Source organism: Scyliorhinus canicula, chromosome 2, assembly GCF_902713615.1.
Source record: "Scyliorhinus canicula chromosome 2, sScyCan1.1, whole genome shotgun sequence".
NCBI lineage: Eukaryota > Metazoa > Chordata > Chondrichthyes > Carcharhiniformes > Scyliorhinidae > Scyliorhinus > Scyliorhinus canicula.
The window spans coordinates 59,932,391-59,950,464 of record NC_052147.1 but is presented as its reverse complement, the minus strand read 5'-3'; the positions used below and the strand labels follow the sequence as shown (position 1 = coordinate 59,950,464).

General features: G+C 43.9%; 1 protein-coding gene across 9 annotated transcripts in view; it reads right to left on the bottom strand.

Moving 5' to 3' along the window:
- Positions 1-18,074, bottom strand: part of ktn1 (kinectin 1) — a 168,969-nt gene that overhangs the window by 36,900 nt on the left and 113,995 nt on the right. For 7 of the 9 annotated variants that reach the window (XM_038779465.1, XM_038779448.1, XM_038779480.1 and 4 more), the window contains 14 exons: positions 12,447-12,484; positions 12,256-12,346; positions 11,500-11,553; positions 10,661-10,698; positions 10,486-10,576; positions 8,752-8,820; positions 4,131-4,168; positions 3,950-4,040; positions 3,735-3,803; positions 2,377-2,417; positions 2,213-2,303; positions 2,047-2,115; positions 694-731; positions 30-120 (listed from right to left, as the gene is read on the bottom strand). In XM_038779465.1, the coding sequence (XP_038635393.1) occupies positions 30-120; positions 694-731; positions 2,047-2,115; positions 2,213-2,303; positions 2,377-2,417; positions 3,735-3,803; positions 3,950-4,040; positions 4,131-4,168; positions 8,752-8,820; positions 10,486-10,576; positions 10,661-10,698; positions 11,500-11,553; positions 12,256-12,346; positions 12,447-12,484 (909 nt within the window). The remainder of the gene's footprint in view (positions 1-29; positions 121-693; positions 732-2,046; positions 2,116-2,212; positions 2,304-2,376; positions 2,418-3,734; positions 3,804-3,949; positions 4,041-4,130; positions 4,169-8,751; positions 8,821-10,485; positions 10,577-10,660; positions 10,699-11,499; positions 11,554-12,255; positions 12,347-12,446; positions 12,485-18,074) is intronic. The other 2 variants (XM_038779473.1, XM_038779517.1) reach the window with 2 other exon arrangements.

Genomic DNA, 18,074 nt, shown 5'->3' with positions numbered 1-18,074 from the left:
TGGCACACATTATTTAATATTGCACTCACGTTGTTTTTTTTCCTTTGTTGATTAACAGCTGCCTTTAGTGACTCAGTTTCTCGATGCAGAGAATCAATTTCCTGGTCTTTTTCAGAAAGCCTAAAATAATTACAATTAAAATGTTGGCACAGAATGCTGACCCTTCTCCAAATGATTGTTCACATTTGGTACTTTTACATTTAACTTCAACGTAGTCCCACCAGCTCATTCAATTAGTCCATTATGTAGTGAAACAAATGAAGAATATATTTGTACAAGAAGCCCATCAAATGACAGGACTGCGTAACCAAATAGCACATCGTGCGCAATTAGGTTGTGCATTATTTAATTAGGACGAAATTTGTGGCCATCTGTTAGCATTTCGTACATGCATGGAAAAAACAAAACCAGCAACTGAAAACAAAAATGTAAAAATGGGAAGAGTTGGAAAATGTCAACATTTGGCAGCATCTATGGAGAGAGGGAAACAGAATTAAGAGTCATATTCTATTTGAATCCCCACAGATGCTGCCAAACCCACAGTTTTCCCAGCATAGTTTCTTTTCTTCAGATTTCCAACATCTGCAGTGTATGAAAATGTAGCAATTGTTAATAATTGATCGTGCAGTTATCTTTATGGTAAATAGAAATCGATGAAAGAAAAAACAAAATGGTGTCTGATGGCTTACTTACACGTTTAGCAGTACTTCACTCTTGAGAAGCGCAGAGTCCTGATTCAAGACAATAAAAGTGATTTCAAATCAAAACCTAAAGTTGTATGTACAAGGTAAAACATACCGCCACAAGAAGTTAATAACTTTCATATCAGAACAAATATTTGGTGAAAGCAATTTAACCTGCATATAATTTACAGATGTTCATGCTCGAATGAACAATATCTTCAAATAAACTTGCATTCATGTAAAATAAAAATTTAGTCAACATGTCACATGGAGGGCAGCACGGAGGCCTAGTGGTTAGCACAACTGCCTCACGGCACTGAGGTCCCAGGTTCGATCCCGGCTCTGGGTCACTGTCCGTGTGGAGTTTGCACATTCTCCCAGTGTCTGCGTGGGTTTCGCCCCCACAACCCAAAAATGTGCAGAGTAGGTGGATTGGACACGCTAAATTGCCCCTTAATTGGAAAAAATAATTGGGTAATCTAAATGTATTAAAAAAAAACATGTCACATGGGTCTAACAAGACCATAACGCCCTCGAGTGGCAATCAGAATCGCTTTTCCACTCCGTACCCACTTAACCGTGCTAAATTTCATCCGTGACTGTCCTGTCCGACCTTACTGACTCAGGGTGGATGAGATCCAGCGCAGTGGGTGCCTGGAGTCCGTGCTGGTGTGTAAAAACATCGGTGAACATGTCCCCTTTTTTATGGCACTAGCTTCCACTAAGCGAGTGAGTTTAAAGGTCCCACTGAAAGTGACAAGGCTGAGCTAAGTGGATGGGTTGGAGTGCCGGGGGGGGGGGTCTTCAGAATAGTTATGTTGAAGATAGAAGTGGTTTTATTTATTATAACCTTTTAAGAGTGACTACTAGCATCACACTGGTAGTACCATCTAAAGTCAGTGGTTTAAATTGCTTTGTCGGATGGTTCCCAGCACAATTGTCAGGGGAAGCCGGTGCTTCTGGACAATTGCCAAATAATCACTAAAACTGGGAACCTCCCAGAGGGATTCCCTCTAAATCTAGGGAACCGGGAAGTTACAGGCAAATATATTCACAATTTGGAGTTATGAGCCCAGATATGTACAAGTTGGGTCAGCATTTTGTTTGAGTATGTACGTGTGGAGTGGAGCACTTCAAAAGGAGAGAAACATTCGTCTATGGACATGTGGGATTGGGATACCATAAGCATTAAAGATCTTGCCCATTCAATACTTTAATCGTTTTTGATCAGTGACTACTGCCAAGTAGGAAATTGGAAATGACATAGTTCAAGATTTTTAATACTTCAACACATACTTCATAAAATGATAAGATCCACAAGGGAAACAAACAAAGCTGATCACCACCTGGTCTAAAACCATACCTGTTCATTGGTTTTATCGTACAACTGTTGAATTTGAATTTTCAGTCCTGCATTTTCACGCTGAAGATCCTTTTTTAAAAAGTGAAGGGAAATTTAGTTTGAGAAATATTAACTTGTAAGTTTATATACTAGAAAATGCAGTCACAGTGACGCATGCTCAGATTACCTGCAGTGTGGTAAAATAGGTAGCAACTTCTTCTCTGCTATTTGTCAACGTGGCCTTCAAGTTATTAATTTCTTGGTCTTGATTTTCAATTCTGCAAGTAAAATTATGGTCAGCTAATCTGGATATTACTTTCCTAAAAATGAACACTTTTGATGTATACTTACATAATTTGAGATTCCTTTATCAGATTTGTTTTAGTGGAAACCTAAAGATGCAAAAATTCACAAAATGCATGTTGAAATTAAACTCTAATATTGAGAACCTACCTAGGGTCAGAAAATTATTATTCTCGGAACATTTTACAAACTAAAATAACATTGTTGTTCTGGAAAAATAAAGGGAGCAATGTTCAATGATCAAAATACATTTTTGTGATCTTCAAAGTTTTCAACAAGAAATTAAATACTATTAATCTGCATGACATGCAACACCAACCATGTAAACATTTGCTATCCCTATTCATTTTTAGTACAATTTACATAAAACATATCTCAAAGTGTGCCACAAAAACATGCAAATACGGTAACTTCATGAAAACCAGAAGGTGGTTAAGTTAAGGGTGTGATGCTGCCCCTGCAAAAGCAACAACCAGGGGACACAAATTAGCCTGCAATTTTTAACAAGGAGGTGGGACTCCATGGCACGTGAATCTCTCTGCTCTCTACAAGTTGCTGACCAAATTGTATATTAATCAGAGTGTGCATTGTTGACACAGTTACTCTTTTCCCAAATTCTGGGCCAGTATTTCTAGCTCATGCCTGTTTAAGTTTACATGCTTGCCCTAATATTGTTAATAGAGAAATGCTGCACAAAGAACTATTTTCAAAAATAAAATGTTAATTTCTAGAGCATTGCACTGAAGTTAATAACGGACTGGGATAATGCAGATAATGCTTTAAGAAAATTGACTATCCGGATTCCAAATTGACTATCCCGATTCCAAACTGCAAGTTTTTAAAAAAAGATAGAGTTTATTAAATAGACCAGTAATCGTTCTCCTATATATAAAGTCCAATTAGATATGTAGTTTACTGGGTATTACCAAAAGAGAATAAATAAATATTTCATGTTCTTTGTCAGATTCTTCAAAAAGGACAATTTAAACAGGTGCTTTCATTTTATCGGCTACTGATCCAATAACAAATTAAACTGGTTTAGAATTCTAAAATAGCGAACATCTTCAAGGCCCTTCACAAGGCTGTGGAATGAACACAGAAATTACAGAATATGACTGCAAATCAAAGTGACTGATGGTCAAAGATAAGCTTCAAGGTAATTTTTGATGGGGAGTGATATAGCCTGCTGACAAAGTGCTCAAGAGAACAGCAAAATTTAGAGGCAGGATGAGTAAAAGTTCACCACTGATAATAAAACAGAGGGAGGAGGCAGACAGTCACAAGGACAGAGATTGCAAGCTCAAACAGTGCAGGTTAGGTTCTCTAGACCCATTATAAAGCCTCCAAACGTTGCTAAATATAAACACCAAGAACACAAATTTTACTTGTTACAATAGACTAATTACCTGCTCCGTCGTTTGAAGCTGGGCATTTTCTACTTGCTTCTTCAGCAAGTCGTGATCTTCTTGTAAATTCTTTACATAATGAGAAAATAGAAAGTATTGTTCAAATGGCAGTAATGAACCACAGTAAGACACGAGAGCAACTAAATAGCACATCACTCCACATTTAAAAATAATGCAACATGACACTCGCAAATCAATGAGAAAAATTCAAATACCTGGCATCTTTTCTCATTAGTTTCTAACTTAAGCAGTTCCTTTTCCAACTGGTCTTCAACGTTTTTGATCTCTCTATCCTTCTCAACAAGACTGTAGAAGTAAAAATTACTGTTAGTGATCACATTTTATTTTTATTTTTTTTAAAAAGGCTTCCTTAAATTACTTTAATATAGGACTTACGCTTTCTGGAGTTCAGCCACGGTGGATACGGAATCAGCCTAAGCAAACAAAAATAAAACAGATAATCTCAAAATTGGATTATGCAGTAATGTTCTTCATATTATGAATGAAAGTTAATTTAGGACAAAGTGCAATGATTAGTTCAGCTACAAGAAAAAGTATGTAGTTATAAATATAGTAAAATATAATATTCGGGGTGAGAATTAGAGACGGCATTATCTAAAACATCAATACTATCAATTTTGGCAAAGTCTCCAACCTACAGTTTATGCTCTTGACCACTATTTAGTGATTTCTGCTGAAGTCTGTACATGTGGGAAGAAACATTTGGGTGAGATAGTAACAAGCGTTATATCAAGGAAACAAGGAATCAATGCCTGAAGGAAAAGTTGGCACACAAAACAATTGTGAGTGACTTAAAAAAAAAAACTGCATCATTTTTTTCTAGACATACTCAGGCGAATCTGCCAGTAGACAATCTGAGGAGTAGACAACTCAGATCTTCAAAGACTGCTCTGCCATTTAATACAATTGTGGCTGATCTAATTTCTGCCTCATCACACCTTCCTGCCCGCTCCCCATAACCCTTCACCGCGCCATTAACTAAAAACCCATATCCTCAAATTTGTTCAGTGTTCCAGGGTCCACTGCACTGGAGTAGAGAATTCTACAGATTCACAACCTTTGAGCGAAGTAATTCCTCTGCATTTGTTTTAAATCTACCATTCCTTAGCCTAAAACTATTGTCTCCCATTCTACAATGCCCAACAAGGGGAACAATAGAAACATTTGTTCTACGTCTACCCTGTCAATCCCCTTTAGCATCTTGCATACCTCAATTAGATATCCTTTCATTCTTCTAAACTCCAACCAGTACAAGCCTAAATGGTTCAATCTCTCTTGATAAGTCTTTTATCCTTGGAATCAATCTAGTGAACCTTCTCTGAACCACCTCTAATGAATTTACCTCCTTCCTCAAGGGGCCAAACGGTGCTTAGTATCCCAAATGAGTTCTCACCAATGCCCGACACAGTTGCAACAACATGTCGCTACTTTTATACTTTATTCAATTAGTAATGGATGCCAAAGTTCCATTTGCCTTCCTTGTTACCTGCTGCACACGCATACTAACCTTCTGAAATTCTGCACTGAAACATTTTAAAGTTTCTCCACATAGAACATAGAACAGTACAGCACAGAACAGGCCCTTCGGCCCTCAATGTTGTGCCGAGCCATGATCACCCTACACAAACCCACGTATCCACCCTATACCCGTAACCCAACAACCCCCCCTTAACCTTACTTTTATTAGGACACTACGGGCAATTTAGCATGGCCAATCCACCTAACCCGCACATCTTTGGACTGTGGGAGGAAACCGGAGCACCCGGAGGAAACCCACGCACACAGGGGGAGGACGTGCAGACTCCACACAGTTTAACAGTAAGTTGTCCTTTTTATTCCTCCGACCAAAATGGATAACCTCACACTTATCCACGTTAAATTCCATCTGCCAGATTTTGGCCCATTCACCTAATCTATCCATATCCGTTTGTAAATTTATTTCCTCATTGAAACTGCAACTTGCTTTCCCAGCTATTTTAGTGTCATCTGCAAATTTGGCTATAGTACATTCTACCCCTGCATCTATTCTGCTGCTGTTTACAGTTTTGACGCCCGAGACTCGGGTTCTTCAGGTTGATTAATAGAGACAGGCCCAATTTCTGGCTGGTTTTAACTCTTTACTGTCAGTCCGAGGACTCGATATCTTTTCAATTTCAGAAATTTGAACTTTGACTCTCCAGGCACCTGAGATTAAAGCCAATCAGCGGAATTCTCCGTCGAGGGGATCCCCCCGGTCCGCCAGCATCCCAACAGCGTGGGGTGGCCATAATTGGCCGGCTGCAGGAATGGAGAATCCCACTGTCAGTGGGGATGTGCCAGGCCAGAAAAGGCAGATGGCGGAGCGGAGAATCCCGGCCATGGTCTTTTGGAATAGATTTAGAGATCCACTGATTAAAGTGCAGTTTAAATTCATTCGATACAATTTAACAGGTGAACAATTTCTATCAATACCCCAAACATAAATATTATTTAATGAACTATCTGGAGGAAAATATATGTCCTATGCTAACATCAAACTTTGAGCCAAACTCATATCTCTACGACATGAATTTGGCTCCTTTATCAGACAAAAATACCCTCACATATAAACGTCCATAATCTCGTGTTTTTATTTAAACCACTGAAAATACATTAGATAGCATTGGTTTCTCATAAGCTTCACATTGGCACAACATTTTCAGGAGAAATATTAGACACTCCCAAAGGCTATCAGCTTAACTTGCAACTTCCTTCATATGTCCTGATTATGGCAATAGTAATTTGGTCTCCTAGAATCAGATTTTTCTACCTACTAAGAAAATATCTGTCTTTTCATTTCCACTCGCTTCCTCATTGTAATTAGTGTTCCGTTCATTATTTCTTATACTTTCTCTCCGATTTTTGCAAACAAAAGGTGTGCAGTGTGTTTATTGGATAATTCGCAACCATCAGCCAATAGCACATTCATACCTTACTCCTATGGGGTTGGGGGGGGGGGGGGGGGGGGGGAAGCAAACAAAGAAGACGGAACATGAAAATCATTCAACTATCACCTCAAGCTTGATGACTTAATGATTCCCATTCAAGCAGCATCCGCATTTAAAAATTCCCATTCAAGCAACATTTCCATTTAAAAATTCCCATTAAGCTAATAAATTAGCTTTCTCATTTGAATTTTGTTCATAATGTACATTTTTTGTTGTTTTGATTAACAGCAGATACATTTTTAGTGTCTTATCATTCTAACATTACTCAACTTCGCTATGCAGCGAAAAAGATATTGAAATGTGGGCCCCCATACAAAGAGATCAGACACCTTGGGCGGGATTCTCCCGCAACTGGCCAGATGGCCCGACGCCGGTGCCAAGAGCGGTGCGAACTACTCTGGGGTCGGGCCGATCAGAAGGTGCAGAAACCTCCGCACTTCCGGGGGCTAGGCCGGCGCCGCTCCAACCGGCGGCGAAGGGCCTGCGTGGCGCAGAATCACCGGCATGGTTCCGCGCATGCGCAGACCGGCTGGCGTGTTTCCTGAGCATGCGCAGGGGGAGTTCTTTTCCACACCGGCCATGACAGAGCCCTACAAAGGCCGGCACGGAAGGAAAGAGTGCTCCTACAGTACAGGCACGCCCGCAGTTCGGTGGGCCCCGATCGCGGGCCAAGCCACCGTGAGGGCCTCCCCTGGGGCCAGATCTCCCTCCCCCCCCCCTCCCCAGAGGACTCACCCAGCTGGCCTACAAGCCAGATCCCGCCGTGATCGACCATGTCCATTTCACGCCGGCGGGACTGACCAGGAAACGACGGCTGCTCGGGCCATTGGGGCCCGGAGAATTGCCGGGGGGGGGGGGCTGGAGCAGGATTCGCGCCACCCCCCCCGGGGATTCTCCGATCTGGCGGGGGGTTCGGAGAATTCCACCCTTTATGTTACACTTGCACTTTAAGTAGGCATTCAATTCTCCAGGGATCGGGTGAATCTTCTAGCTTTAAAAAAAAATAAACCACCACAAATTTTCAGTTACGAGCCAAGCAGACTGAACCACAGAAACGTTCAGCTTCTGTTCAGCTCTTCCTCTTTCCCCCTTTCCTGCAGCCTCCCACCCGATTTTACCTTAAAAGTACTGTCCCAAAACAGTGTTATAAACCTCATAATTAAGCAATCTTCAAAGTCAAAAATAGTTAACAGGTCTGAAGATTAGAGGAAAGAGCATGTATTGTATGCTAAAATTACATACATTTCCTTAGAGCTACCTGATTCAGATGACCAATAAAGATGTGCCTTACATCTGAAAGTACTTTTATTTTTATAATAATACAGTATAGACATTATAATTCCAATACATGTGGCAGAGTTTTCCTCAATCTATTCTTATTATTACACCTATACTGGTATGTTCCAATTAATTTCTAAAATCATGAAATGTACCAAAAGCAAAAGCAGAGATAAGGACACAGCAGATTTGAGTCAACAAAAAGGAGCCAAGCGACAGTAACAGAAAGGAGGACAAAAATATTGCAAGGAAAACTACATCATGAAACTCTCATGCTGAAACAAGACAAAGCAGGTTCACTTAGTAAATGGTATTAAATTAGCCAGAAAAGAATCTTGGTGAGATCAGCAGTAACAAGACTAGCGACTGTGGAATAAAAAAAAAATAAATCAGAGTCCAAGTAAAAGTCTCGTCACAGAAGCTTCAGAATTGTCTAATCAGAGTGCTGCATTCAGTCTGCCGACAGATTTACAGGTTGCATTCAAGCCCACGACGCAGCATAGAAAAGAACCACAAGGCTTATCGCTAGTCTCAGAAAACTAGGTTATAAGGGAAAAGGTCAAGAAATATACTTTCCACTTAAGAACCAGGGGCCTGGGAAAACAAGTTGATAGAAATGTTGCATGTTGATCCTTACATTAGATTTCCATGAAACCCTGAGCCTCAAAAAGCCCTCCTTCATATCTGCTAATCATTGTGAAGTTCATCTCTGGGCGCATCAGAATTACAGAAGATACTGATCAAATACTTACTTGCTTATTGATTTCTAAATGTAACTTGCGAATCTGCAATTTCAATTCTTCATTTTCCTGCAGGACATTCTAGTAAAACCAAAAGAAAATTTGAAAACAAAAGCAATAAGAAAAGTTCCTGGCAAAATGTACTCAAACTTCGAGAACTATCAAGAACCAATGCAATATCTTGAAGTCAAGTTCTTGAATCAGCAGGATAGCACAGTGACAAAGTAACTAACGTAGGTTGTAAACACCGCAACACCAAAGCGGAAATGTACTTGGGGTTACTTAGTCAGAAAAATTAATAAATTAAAATTTATTTCCAGGTACACAGGAGTGACCAATACAATTTTCCCAAAAGTGGTCTTCACGTAAAGCCAAATGAAATGAAAAGTATGGTGCCTGTACTATAAAGGATTTAAAATACCAGTGAAAAAATAAATTAAGCTATTATGCAAAAATTGTTAATATTTACAACTCTCAAAACAGCTTTAGCTTCGTATCAAGTGTGGTAATATCAGGGCCTAGTTTTAAGGCCGATTAAATTGGATATCCTAAATTAAAGAATTGGGCATTTTAAATTAAAACCACAGTCCGCTCCAGCAAGAAGCCTGCAGAATATCCGACTTGAATCCGAATATACAGAACTCAGACAGGCTGCCAGGACATGTTGGGAGCAGTCCCTGATAAACCATCAAGTAATTATCACTCCTATCCGAGATATACGGGCCTATAAGCCACAGTTCCTGATAACCCATCAAGCAATCACCACTCTTCCAAGGGCGGGCTCAGGTGCCCTGTCAACAGGTCATCAACTAGACCATTGGGCACTGAGACCCTGCCTCCTGAGACTCCATTGGCAGAAAGCCGAGGGCAGCTGGAAAAGGAGGTGGGTGGCGACAGGGGAATAAAAATAGGCATTCCAGACATCTAGGGAGCGAAGACTCGAAGCAGGGACTCCGGGGGTGGTTTTGGGGGGAGGGGGGGAGAATAGAGACTAGGCCAGGAAGGAAGGAAACAAGCAAGGAGGACACAGCTAGCGAGTCATTTTCGCAAAAGAACTAGAGGGACTCAGGGATCGAATCTACAGCATACCAAACTACTTTTGTGGGTAGTATAGTTGAATACTGGGTGTTTCTTACACATACAGTGGGAATTTAAGGGTTTAACTATATTTAATAAAGTGTGTTGCCTTATATGTGTCTGTACTTTGTTCTCCTCAAATAAAGACACCTGGGTAAATTTTGATTAAGGAACTGGTTGAAGTATCGGAATTGGACAGATAAAATCGTGAATGTAAAATATTCAGTTAATATATAAACAATCTAGTTAAGAATGTATAAACAAGTTTATGTAGTTTCAATATTCTTGATTGAAAGAATCTAACAGAAAATATTAACCTTTAAAAAAAGCAATGAGGTCAATGTGGTGAGGTACTGCAGTAAAGAACCAGTATGCTGTGTCAAAGATGTGATATAGGTTTACACTGAAACTTTCTGCTTGGAAGTTCATAATCTCAGATTCTCCCTAAAGGGAGCATGGGCACGACGAGGTGATTTCTCATTATTGCATGCCAGTCAAAAGGCCACCAATGTCAGTCACCAGGATTATCTTCTCTCAGTCTGATCAGAATAGGGAAGAACGAAGATGGAGATATTTGTTGTGGCCTGCTTTCTAGTTTATTCTTTCATTAAAAAAAGTAGGCGTCAAAATTAGATGGTTACTGGTTCTGCCATAATGAATTCAGGGTACCTGGTTTTCAGTCATCTTGTAAGCAGCTGCTTCTCTACTGTCTGCCAGTGCAACATTCAATGAGTTAACTTCTTGTTCTCGAATTACAATCCTTTAAACACAAGAAAACTAAAGTCAGAGAAGCAGTAGTTTTTATCAATTGATGCTCTAACATACTGGGAAAAAAAAAACTTACATTTTCTCAAGATTTTCCAGTTTTGCTGAAGTAGAAACCTATGAATTCAGAATAAAGTTGCATTAAAATTCAGTGCCAGAATTTTGGAGAAGTTGTTTTCTTAAATGCAAACTTAAAATGGTCAGATCCCATTTGGAGTATTGTGAGTTGTGGGCCCCATATCTAAGGAAGGATGTGCTGGCCTTGGAAAGTGTTCAGAGGAGGTTCACAAGAATGATCCCTGGACCCTGGGTCTGTACGCATTGGGAGTTTAGAAGGATGCGAGGGGATCTTATTGAAACATACAAGATACTGCAAGGCCTGGATAGAGTGGAGAGGATGTTAACACTTGTAGAAAAAAAAAACTAGAACCAGAGGACACCATCTCAGATTAAAGGGATGATCCTTTAAAACAGAGATGAGGAGGATTTTTTTCAGCCAGAAGGTGGTGAATCTGTGAAACTTTTTGCTGCAGAAGGCTGTGGAGGTCAATTCACTGAGTGTCTTTAAGACAGAGATAGATAGGTTCTTGATTAATAAGGGGATCAGAGGTTATGGGGAGAAGGCAGGAGAATGGGGATGAGAAAATATCAGCCATGATTGAATGGCGGAGCAGACTCGATGGGCCAAGTGGCCTAATTCTGCTCCTATGTCTTATGGTCTAAACTCACATCATAGCAATCTTCCCAAACAAAAAAAAGAAAATATTTAACCACCAAATGCAGCATAAATTGGTGGATTTTTTTAAAGCTGGTAGACACAAGGACAGATCATTTATGCATGGTTCCTTTAATACCCACCTTATTGGAGATCTGCATTGAAATAGGAGCAAAGCACAAAATATTACGGTAATTCATTACCTGTTGAATGTTGATTGCTTGCTCTCTGAGCACCCCATTGTCTTTTTTTAAAGCCTTTGAAGACAAAACACATTTTTACAAATGGTGCTGCATAAACAGCATGTGAAACTTGGGGAATAAAACAATTATAATCACTGTACGGGGAAATTACAGGAACATGGAAATTACTGGCCGAGGTCAGTGGTGGTAGAAGATGGAAGCACAGAGATGGAAATTAAGCAACAGATTAGCTCTGATTGGAGTAATTGGAAGAAGTACAGCAGAGCATTATGTGATAGAAAAGCATAACTGAAAGAATCCACAAAGCAGATGAGAGACCGGCCTTGTTATATAATGATGAAACTTGGGCAGCTTCAAGGAGAGGAATGACGATTGGATACTAATATGAGATGTGGATGCAGAGATAAATGTATGTGTAATTGGAAAAGAGAAAATCAGGAACCAGCACATCAGGGCGGGGGCAGGCAAGATTGAGAGAGCATCAAAGTAAGTAGCAATAAGAGATTAGGTTTGCTATAATATGCACATCTGTTGTGGAGAGAGAGAGAGAGAGAGAGAGAGGGGGGGGGGGGGGGGGTGCTGAGAAGAGTAATGGAGATGGAATTGCCAAGAAGGTGGTGGTGGCAGCAATTTAACAACAGATGGAAAGATGTGGCGAGGGATTGAAACACAGATTGGAAGCAGAATGGGTGACTGACGGGGCAGAGAAAGTGACTGGTGCAAATTACTTTTCAAATAAAGTTAAAGACAGAGTACCTGAATTGTTTTCTCGTGGTTTTCTACTGCACACAACTGTGACTCCAACAGATCTTGAATGGCGTTAATTTTTTCATTCTTCTCATTAATTCTACAATTGAAAAAATAAGTATTAGCAATCGTCAAAAAAAAAGCCCCCCCCCCCCCCCCCCCAAAAGTATATTGTGACTGCTCATTTACAAAGTACTTACATTCTCTGAAGTTCTGTCACCATGGATGCAGAAGCAACCTAAAATGTTCAAGGTAGCAAAAAATGCTGCATTATTTCACAGTAAAATCGAACAGATACCCCTAATCAACAATCTGGACAAATAAGATATATCATTCTAGTAAATTTACTGAATTTAAAACCATGTCACAAAACAGTTGAAACAGTAACTATTTCCACAGTTATCTTAAAAATGTGCGAACAGAAAAATATAATTGCTCGTGTCAGCTGTGGTTCAGTTGACAGCACACAAATATCAATCCAACATGTCTGAAAAAGCACATGAAAGCTCCCAGGTCAATTGTAAAGCAACAGGTTATAACACAAAATGAACCATTATCTGGTTCAATGCATTTTAAAAACCAGCACAAGTTTGAAATACCATCAGCTGGAATCTGACACCTCAGCAATAAAAATAGTATTTTGATATTGCACTGCCAAATATCCCCAATTGTTAATTCACATTACTGTCCATCTGCAGGTTTGATTATTATATATGTACAACTGTGTTCTGCTTATTATGGTAGAGGAAATACAGACATTGGGCACGATCCAATTACCATACTGCGCCTGAAAGCCAGTTCACCGCGGCGCAGTGTGGCCAATAAAAGCCTGGGGATCCTGCTCCTAGCATCGACCCAGCTTGCAACGCCTTGCGAGATCTAATGCAATCTCACGAGATGTTGAGATTTAAATTTTTTGGCAAATCTGCATATTAAAGCGAGACTGCCAGTCGGCACGGGCACTGCCAAGCTGGCATTGTGCATGCACGATCAGGCCAGGGTGCCACCCTCCCATAGTGCGTTTGGGCCGGCGACAAGGGGGGGGGGGGAAAAGAGAGAGTGTCAGGGGTCGCTTTGGGGAGCCACGGAGATTGGAAAACGAGGCCACGTGTTCTGTCAAGGCCCCTTATAGGCGAGTTGCTTGTATAGCCATGTGGTGTAGCCACAAGGCTAAACCCACTTGCTTTGGGACTTTGTTCCCAATTAGTTCAATCATGCCAATGTAACTACTAACTTAGCCCAGTGATTAATGCTGTAGGGATTTTCTGATCAAAACTTCAATTAGGTGCAGGTGAAAGGATGGGGCAAAGGGGAAAAAAATACTCAAGGTCGGGGAAGAATCATCATCATGCAGAAGGTTTAGGAGGTTTCTCCATCGTGGGTCTAGATAATTTTATTACTCAAATAATATTTGCTTGATATTATCTAGGAATACTGCAGAGATATCACCTCTGCAATTTAAAATCCTTAATTCCACCAATCACCTGGAAGATTCTCCAAATTGGTTGAGCATGACTGAAATGATAGGAAAAACATCCAAAAGCAGGTAGGAGTATTTAACTAACAAAAGCTCGTTCCTAGCCAATGCGGGAACATGCCATCTTCCAGAAAGGTCCCAAGACAGAAGAGGAATATTCTAACAGAGTTCAGATTTGGGCACTAGTTGGGGATATTCAAGTGGATGTTGATGGTAGAGGGAATCAGATAGGGCAAGGGATAGGCAAGGCAAGGACGAGGCTGTTTTGAGATGGTGAACAGAGCACCACATTACCTTTATGGTCTCTAGGCCTTCCAGGCAGGTTTAACAGTCCAAACACTTTGAGAAGTCAGGGAGAAGTGTTGAAGGGCAGGAGGGGGAACCATTACCTAAAACTTTTTTAAAAAGCAGCATACCGTACTAGCATTAAAAAAATAGCTTGTTATAGAAATACAAGTATAGATGTTTTTTTATAAACAGAACAGCCTATGAAGATGGTAACTATTGCTATAGATCTGCCTATGGCTACAATCATAGAATCACTGTTGTGCAGAGGGGGCAATTCAGCCCATCAAGTCTGCACCGAAGAGGTACCCTACCTAGGGTCAGACTCCCACCCAACGCCTTAACCCAGTAACCCCACCTAACCGAACATTTTGGACACTTGATTATGGCCAATCGACATAACCCGCACATCTTTGGACTGTGGGAGGAAACCGGGGCACCCGGAGGAAACCCATGCAAACACTGGGAGAAAGTGGAAACTCCACAGTCACCAGAGGCCAGAATTGAACCCGGGTCCGTGGCGCTGTGAGGTAGAAGTGACAACCACTATGCCACCCGCAGTAACAGCAGTAACACAAATATAACAAGGCATGATAAGATCCGATCTGCCAAGCAACAGGTAGAAATCTGCCCAACAATAGCAGTAACCAGCATTCAAAAGGAATAACGAGATTGTAAAAGTAACGGATGTAGGGTGTCATTTTGATAGATGGGTGTGAGCATTAAAAATAGAATAAACCTATGACGGCCTTAGAGAGATGATTCTTTCGGAGGAATTTAAAGATTTGTTGCCTATAATGATTAGAACTCATGTTGAGGGAACTTCCAGTTGCGGCTATACGGAGCTAAGTCGCACATTCGGCAGCTCCCGCTAGGAACTGACTTTTGGGCTCTTTTTAGGGCCCCCAGCGGCACTTCTTCGATGATTCCCAGTGTGGGAAGGGGACAAAATTATTCCCCCGGCACTGTATGGATTGGACCAGGAGTGGAGCAGAGAAAGGTGCACGGGAGGAAGGCCAAGATGGTGGTGGGTGGAGACCAGGCAGCGTGAGAGCAGTGGTCACAGGAGCAGCAGGAGTTTTTCCAGCGCTGCTTCACGGAGCTGAAGTCAGAGCTGCTAGAGCCGATGAAGGTGCCAATTGATCAGCTCCTTGAGACGCAGACGGCCCAAGGGGCAGCGATCCGGGAGGTCCGACGAAAGGTCTCGGAGAACGAGGACGAGATCTTGGGACTGGCGGTGAAGGTAGAAACGCACGGGTGCTCCATAAGAAATGGCAGGCGAAGCTAGAGGACCTGGAGAACCGGTCGACCAGAAAGAATCTGCGAATTCTGGGTCTCCCGGAGGGGCTGGAAGGATCGGATGTGGGTGCCTACGTGGTCACCATGCTGAATTCGTTGATGGGCGCCGGGTCATTCCAGGGGCCCCTGGAGCTGGAGGGGGCCCATCGAGTGTTGGCGAGGAGGCGCAAGCCCAGTGAGCCGCCACGGGCGGTGCTGGTGCGGTTCCATCGGTTTGCGGACAGAGAATGTGTGCTAAGGTGGGCCAAGAAGGAGCGGAGCAGCAGGTGGAAGAATGCAGAGATCCAGATTTATCAGGACTGGAGTGTGAAGGTGGCTAAGAAGAGGGCCCGGTACAACCGGGCTAAGGCGGTGCTGCACCGGAGAGGGGTGAAGTTCAGCAAGTTGCAGCTGGCTCGACTGTGGGTTACCTACAGAGACCGTCATTATTACTTCGAGATGCCAAAGGAGGCATGGACCTTTATTCAGACCGTAAAGCTGGACTCGGACTGAGGACCGTGGACTCAGACGAGCTTTTTCCCGCGCTAAGGATGGAAAGGGGCAGGGCCGGTGCTGGAAGTGCGGGCTTTTTTATTTTTTCCCGCGCTGAGAGCGGAAGGGGTGGGGTCGGGGGGGCGCGGAGAGCCCGTTGATGGACAGGAGGGGGGAGGGGAGATTCCCACACTTTGGGGGGGGGGGGGGTCGATGGAACGGAGTAGCCGGAGTCAGCAGGAGTCGCTGATTCACGGGAGTGCAATGGGGGGAGCAATGCAGCTTGGGGGAAACCAGGTTGCTGCTGGAATGGCCACGGGGCAGCTGGAGTCTGTAGAGGGGGTCGGGGCGACGGTCTGCCGCTGGGAGGCACGGGAAGTGCGGGCACGTGGCTGGCCTAGCAAGGGTTATGGCTAGTCGACCGGGGAAGGGGTGGGCAGCCCCCTGATCCAGCTGATAACTTGGAACGCAAGAGGCCTGAACGGGCCGGTCAAACAGGTCCGTGTGTTCGCGCACCTGAAGGGGCTAAAGCAGATGTGGTCATGCTTCAGGAAACGCATTTACGTATGGCAGATCAGGGAAGGCTAAGAAAGGTGTGGGTAGGACAGGTGTTCCATTCGGGGCTGGCGATCTTGGTGGGGAAGCGGGTGTCGTTTGAGGCGTTGAGCATCGTGGCAGACAATGGAGGTAGGTATGTGATGGTGAGTGGTAAGCTGCATGGGGTGCGGGTGGTTTTGGTAAATGTGTATGCCCCGAATTGGGACGATGCGGGGTTTCTGCGGTGCATGTTGGGCCGGATCCCGGACTTAGAGATAGGGGGCTTGATAATTTTGGGGGGGGGGGGGGGGGGGGGGGGGGGGCTTCAACAGTGCTGGATCCGGCATTAGATCGCTCTAGGTCAGGAGGCCGGCAGTTGCCAAGGTGCTGAGGGAGTTTATGGACCAGATGGGGGGGTGGATCCGTGGAGGTTTGCGAGGCCGGGGGCCAGGGAATTCTCATTCTTCTCCCATGTTCATAAGGCCTACTCTCGGATTGACTTTTTTGTAATGAGCTGGGCACTGATCCCGAGGGTAGAGGACATTGAGTACTCGGCGATAGTCATCTCTGACCATGCCCCGCGTTGGGTGGACCTTGAGTTGGGGGAGGAGAGGGACTAGCGCCAGCTGTGGCGCTTGGAGGTGGGGCTGTTGGCGGACAAAGAGGTTAGTGGCTAGGTCCGGGGGTGTATAGAGAGGTACCTGGAGGCCAATGATAACGGGGAGGTGCAGGTAGGGGTGGTTTGGGAGGCGTTGAAGGCGGTGGTCTGGGGAGAGCTGATCTCCATTAGGGCCCATAAAGAAGGAAGGGAGAGGAAAGAGAGGGAGAGGCTAGTGGGGGAGATGGTACGGGTAGATAGGAGGTACTCAGAGGCCCCTGAGGAGGGATTACTTAAGGAGCGGCGTAGCCTCCAGGCCGAATTTCACTTGTTGACCTCCAGGACGGCGGAGGTGCAGTGGAGGAAGGCGAACAGGGCGGTGTACGAGTATGGCGAGAAGGCCAGCCGGATGTTGGCACACCAGCTCCGGAAGTGGGAGGCAGCAAGGGAGATTGGGGGGAGTGAGGGAAGGAGGGGGGAGCACGGTGCGAATTGCGGTGGGTATCAACCAGGTCTTCAGGGACTTTATGAGGGACTGTATCGGTCTGAGCCCCCATCGGAGGAGGGGGGATGGGTCGCTTGTTGGACCGGCTGAGGTTCCAGAGGGTAGAGGAGGAGCAGGTGACGGGGCTGGGGGCAGTGGTTGGGTTGGAGGAACTGGTCAAGGGACTAGGGAGCATGCAGGTGGGGAAGGCACCGGGCCAAATGGGCTCCCGGTGGAATTCTACAGGAAATATGTGGACCTGTTGGGCATGCCGCTGGAAAGGACTTTTAACGAGGCCCGGGGGGGGGGGGGGGGGGGGGGGGGGTGTTGTCGTCCCACCCCCGACAATGTCTTGGGCGCTGATCTCTCTGATTTTGAAGCGGGGCAAGGACCCTTTACCATTTGGGTCGTATAGGCCGATTTCACTTCTCAATGTGGATGCAAAACTGCTGGCAAAGATACTGGCCATGAGGATTGAGGACTGTGTCCAGGGGGTTATACACGAGGATCAGATGGGTTTTGTGAAAGGGAGGCAGTTGAATACCGACATACGTAGGCTCCTGAATCTAATTATGATGGCGGCGATGGAGGGGGAGGCGGAGGTAGTGGTAGCTATGGACGCGGAGAGGCCTTCGATAGGGTGGAGTGGGGGTACCTGTGGCAGGTGTTGAGGATGT